We start from the raw sequence: 2,736 nt of genomic DNA, 5'->3' as shown, positions 1-2,736 counted from the left end.
CCGACATAAAGGTCCGACGCCTGTCTATGGAGTTCACCAAGGACCTGCTTGTGTTTTTCCGCTTCATACGGCTGGGTTCTCAGGTGCCGTATTTCCTGAAAATGCTTACGGAGATGACTCCTTAGGCCCCTAGGCGGTGCTGGTTCGTCAATCAGATGTCTGTTGGGATGCCCAGGTTTCTGGGTATTCAACAGAAACTGTTTGGTCAGCATCTCATTTCTCTCCCTGATGGGGAGTATTCTCGCCTCATTATGCAGATGGTGTTCTGGGGACATAAGAAGACAGCCCGTGGCGATTCTGAGAACAGTATTTTGGCAGGCCTGTAGTTTCTTCCAGTGGGTGGTTTTTAGGCTTGGCGACCATATGGGTGACGCGTAGCACGTAATCGGCTGGCTAATTGCTTTGTATGTGGTCAAGAGCGTTTCTTTATCTTTTCCCCAGGTACTGCCAGCAAGGGATTTGAGGATTTTATTACGGCTCTGAATTCTTGGAACAATTGCGGTTGCGTGCGCACCAAAATGTAGATCCTGATCAAACGTCACACCCAAGATTTTGGGGTGTAGGACAGTCGGTAGCGTAGTGCCATCGACGTGGATGTTCAATATGGTCGACATTTGGGGCGTCCATGTTGTAAATAAGGTCGCGGAAGATTTAGTCGGTGACAATGACAGGTTTCGCGAGGTGGTATTACAGTATTTACTTACAGTTTATTTCAAGAAGATTGGAAGCATCTCTCAATTTTCTTCTTTCTATGGCCTGTATGCCAGTTTTGAAAATTTATTCATTTGAGTTTATATAAAAAGGCCACACAGGTTGCAGAAAACATTTTATTGTTACAGCTTCTAAGAACTTTTGCCACTTTTACGTACAAAACAATTGAATTGTTGGTATTTAGTTTTGTTTTGCTATCTGCTTCTTATAGATTCACAAAAATTTTTAAACAAAACTCTTTTGTCATTCACAATAGTACATCTATCGGGCGTGTGGAAATCGCAACATGAGTTGATTTTTTACGATACGCTGGCAAGCGTTTATCGTCTATCGTATGAAAATTCATAATTCACTTTAAAATCCACATGTTTTGGGCAATTTTGATTTTCGGATTCTGAATCGTGACGACATTTGCGACCCGAATTTTGGGTGCAGGTTTTAAGTTGCAATGTTACTAAATTTGGAAATTTAAAAGCTTATATTTCATAAACTAAGATTTTCCTAGATATCCGGATCCCATTTTGGTGATTTTTAGGACCCCCTCTACAAATCAACAAAAGTTTTAAAATCGTGGCACCTTATATAAAATCCATGGTTCAATTATGTATAGGTTGGCTCATCTCATCAGCTCATTTTATTTATGTCATTGCATGGTCGAAGGGATTGTCAAAAGGAGATGGCAAACTCAAAATGAAACCAACACATTGGCAACATTTTACTTACACATACAAAAACTGCTAAGTTTTATGTTTCCATTCCATACCATTCGCACCAACACCAAAACACAGATTTTGACAATTTGAACATACATATTTTGTTGCTTTACAGATGAGCCAACCTGTATATAGTTGGACCATGATAAAATCCAACCCGACGTTGTCCTATAGTTGAATGTGTTTGAGCCTTACAGAGCTATCTACCGAAAGCTGAATTATGAGGGAAATATAATTCAAGTTGCCACAACCAATATGTCATCGCTGATTGTCTTTTCCGGTTAAGTGTTCACCATGGTAGGTGCATCTGCTAATCGATGAACGAAGATGCGTTTTATTTCTTTGATTACATTTGCAGTCGGATTTGATAATTTTGTTATACTCTTACTTACTTTGTTATACTCTATACTTTATTTAAGGGTCGTGTCAGAACAAAAACTGTCAAGAAGGCCGCGAAGGTTATAATCGAGAAATACTATACGCGCTTAACGTTGGATTTTCATACCAATAAACGGATATGTGAAGAAGTGGCTATTATTCCCACAAAACCATTGAGAAATAAAATAGCCGGGTAAAATAATTATAATCACTAATCAATGAAATACTCAAGTTCAGTATTTCAGATATGTTACCCATTTGATGGGGCGTTTGCGCCACTCCCAGGTGCGTGGTATATCAATTAAACTACAAGAAGAGGAACGTGAACGCCGTGATAATTACGTTCCAGCTGTATCTGCATTAGAACAGGATATAATTGAAGTTGATTCTGATACAAAAGAGATGTTGAAATTACTTGATTTCCATAATATACGAGGCTTGCAGCTAACCCAACCTGCGACCGGCGGTACCTTCAATAGAAGAAACTAACATTTTGTATGTAGAGTACGAAAACTTAAATACATGAAATAAAATACCACATCCTATTTCTCTTTGGTAATTCTTTACGACAGCATGACAGGTAATACTCGTCCAAAAATATCGAGAGAGGTATCAAACGACGCGTCTTGGCATCAGTAGTAATTATCCGAAGGCAGAAAATAAAAATTTTAACTCGATCAAAAGATGGTAACGAAAAACCGAAAAAAACCCGCGGGTACTTCCGAGTCCGGGGGTGGTATCCATAGTATTTTTGCGCAGACCACCTTTCTGCGTTGGCGGCCTTCGGCGCGCTTATAAAAAATTTCCCTGTGTGGGTCCAACACCGGTTTGGAAGCTAAAACTATATCCGCACAAAAGACTTATCTTCACAACATTACAACAACCACATGAAAATCGCCAGCGTCAACTGCAAATATCTCCGGACAGAGATACA

The 2,736-nt window shown here is 39.7% G+C and overlaps 1 protein-coding gene across 1 annotated transcript; it reads left to right on the top strand.

Annotated features, from left to right (window-relative positions):
• The first annotated feature begins 1,639 nt into the window (after nucleotides 1–1,639).
• RpS17 (ribosomal protein S17) lies at nucleotides 1,640–2,347 on the top strand. Its single transcript, XM_067791553.1, has 3 exons — nucleotides 1,640–1,721; nucleotides 1,844–1,995; nucleotides 2,048–2,347. Exons 1-3 carry the CDS (start codon nucleotides 1,719–1,721, stop codon nucleotides 2,289–2,291), a joined length of 399 nt encoding a protein of 132 aa, XP_067647654.1. The 5' UTR covers nucleotides 1,640–1,718; the 3' UTR covers nucleotides 2,292–2,347.
• Nucleotides 2,348–2,736: the final 389 nt, after the last annotated feature.

The sequence above is a fragment of the Eurosta solidaginis genome, chromosome 5 (assembly GCF_040869045.1).
Source record: "Eurosta solidaginis isolate ZX-2024a chromosome 5, ASM4086904v1, whole genome shotgun sequence".
Classification (NCBI taxonomy): Eukaryota; Metazoa; Arthropoda; class Insecta; order Diptera; family Tephritidae; genus Eurosta; species Eurosta solidaginis.
This window is presented reverse-complemented; position numbering and strand designations above follow the sequence as displayed.

Coding starts and splice junctions, on each gene's coding strand:
- RpS17 (XM_067791553.1), top strand. Junction 1,996..2,047: donor TTGAGAAATAAAATAGCCGG/GTAAAATAATTA, acceptor TCAGTATTTCAG/ATATGTTACCCATTTGATGG.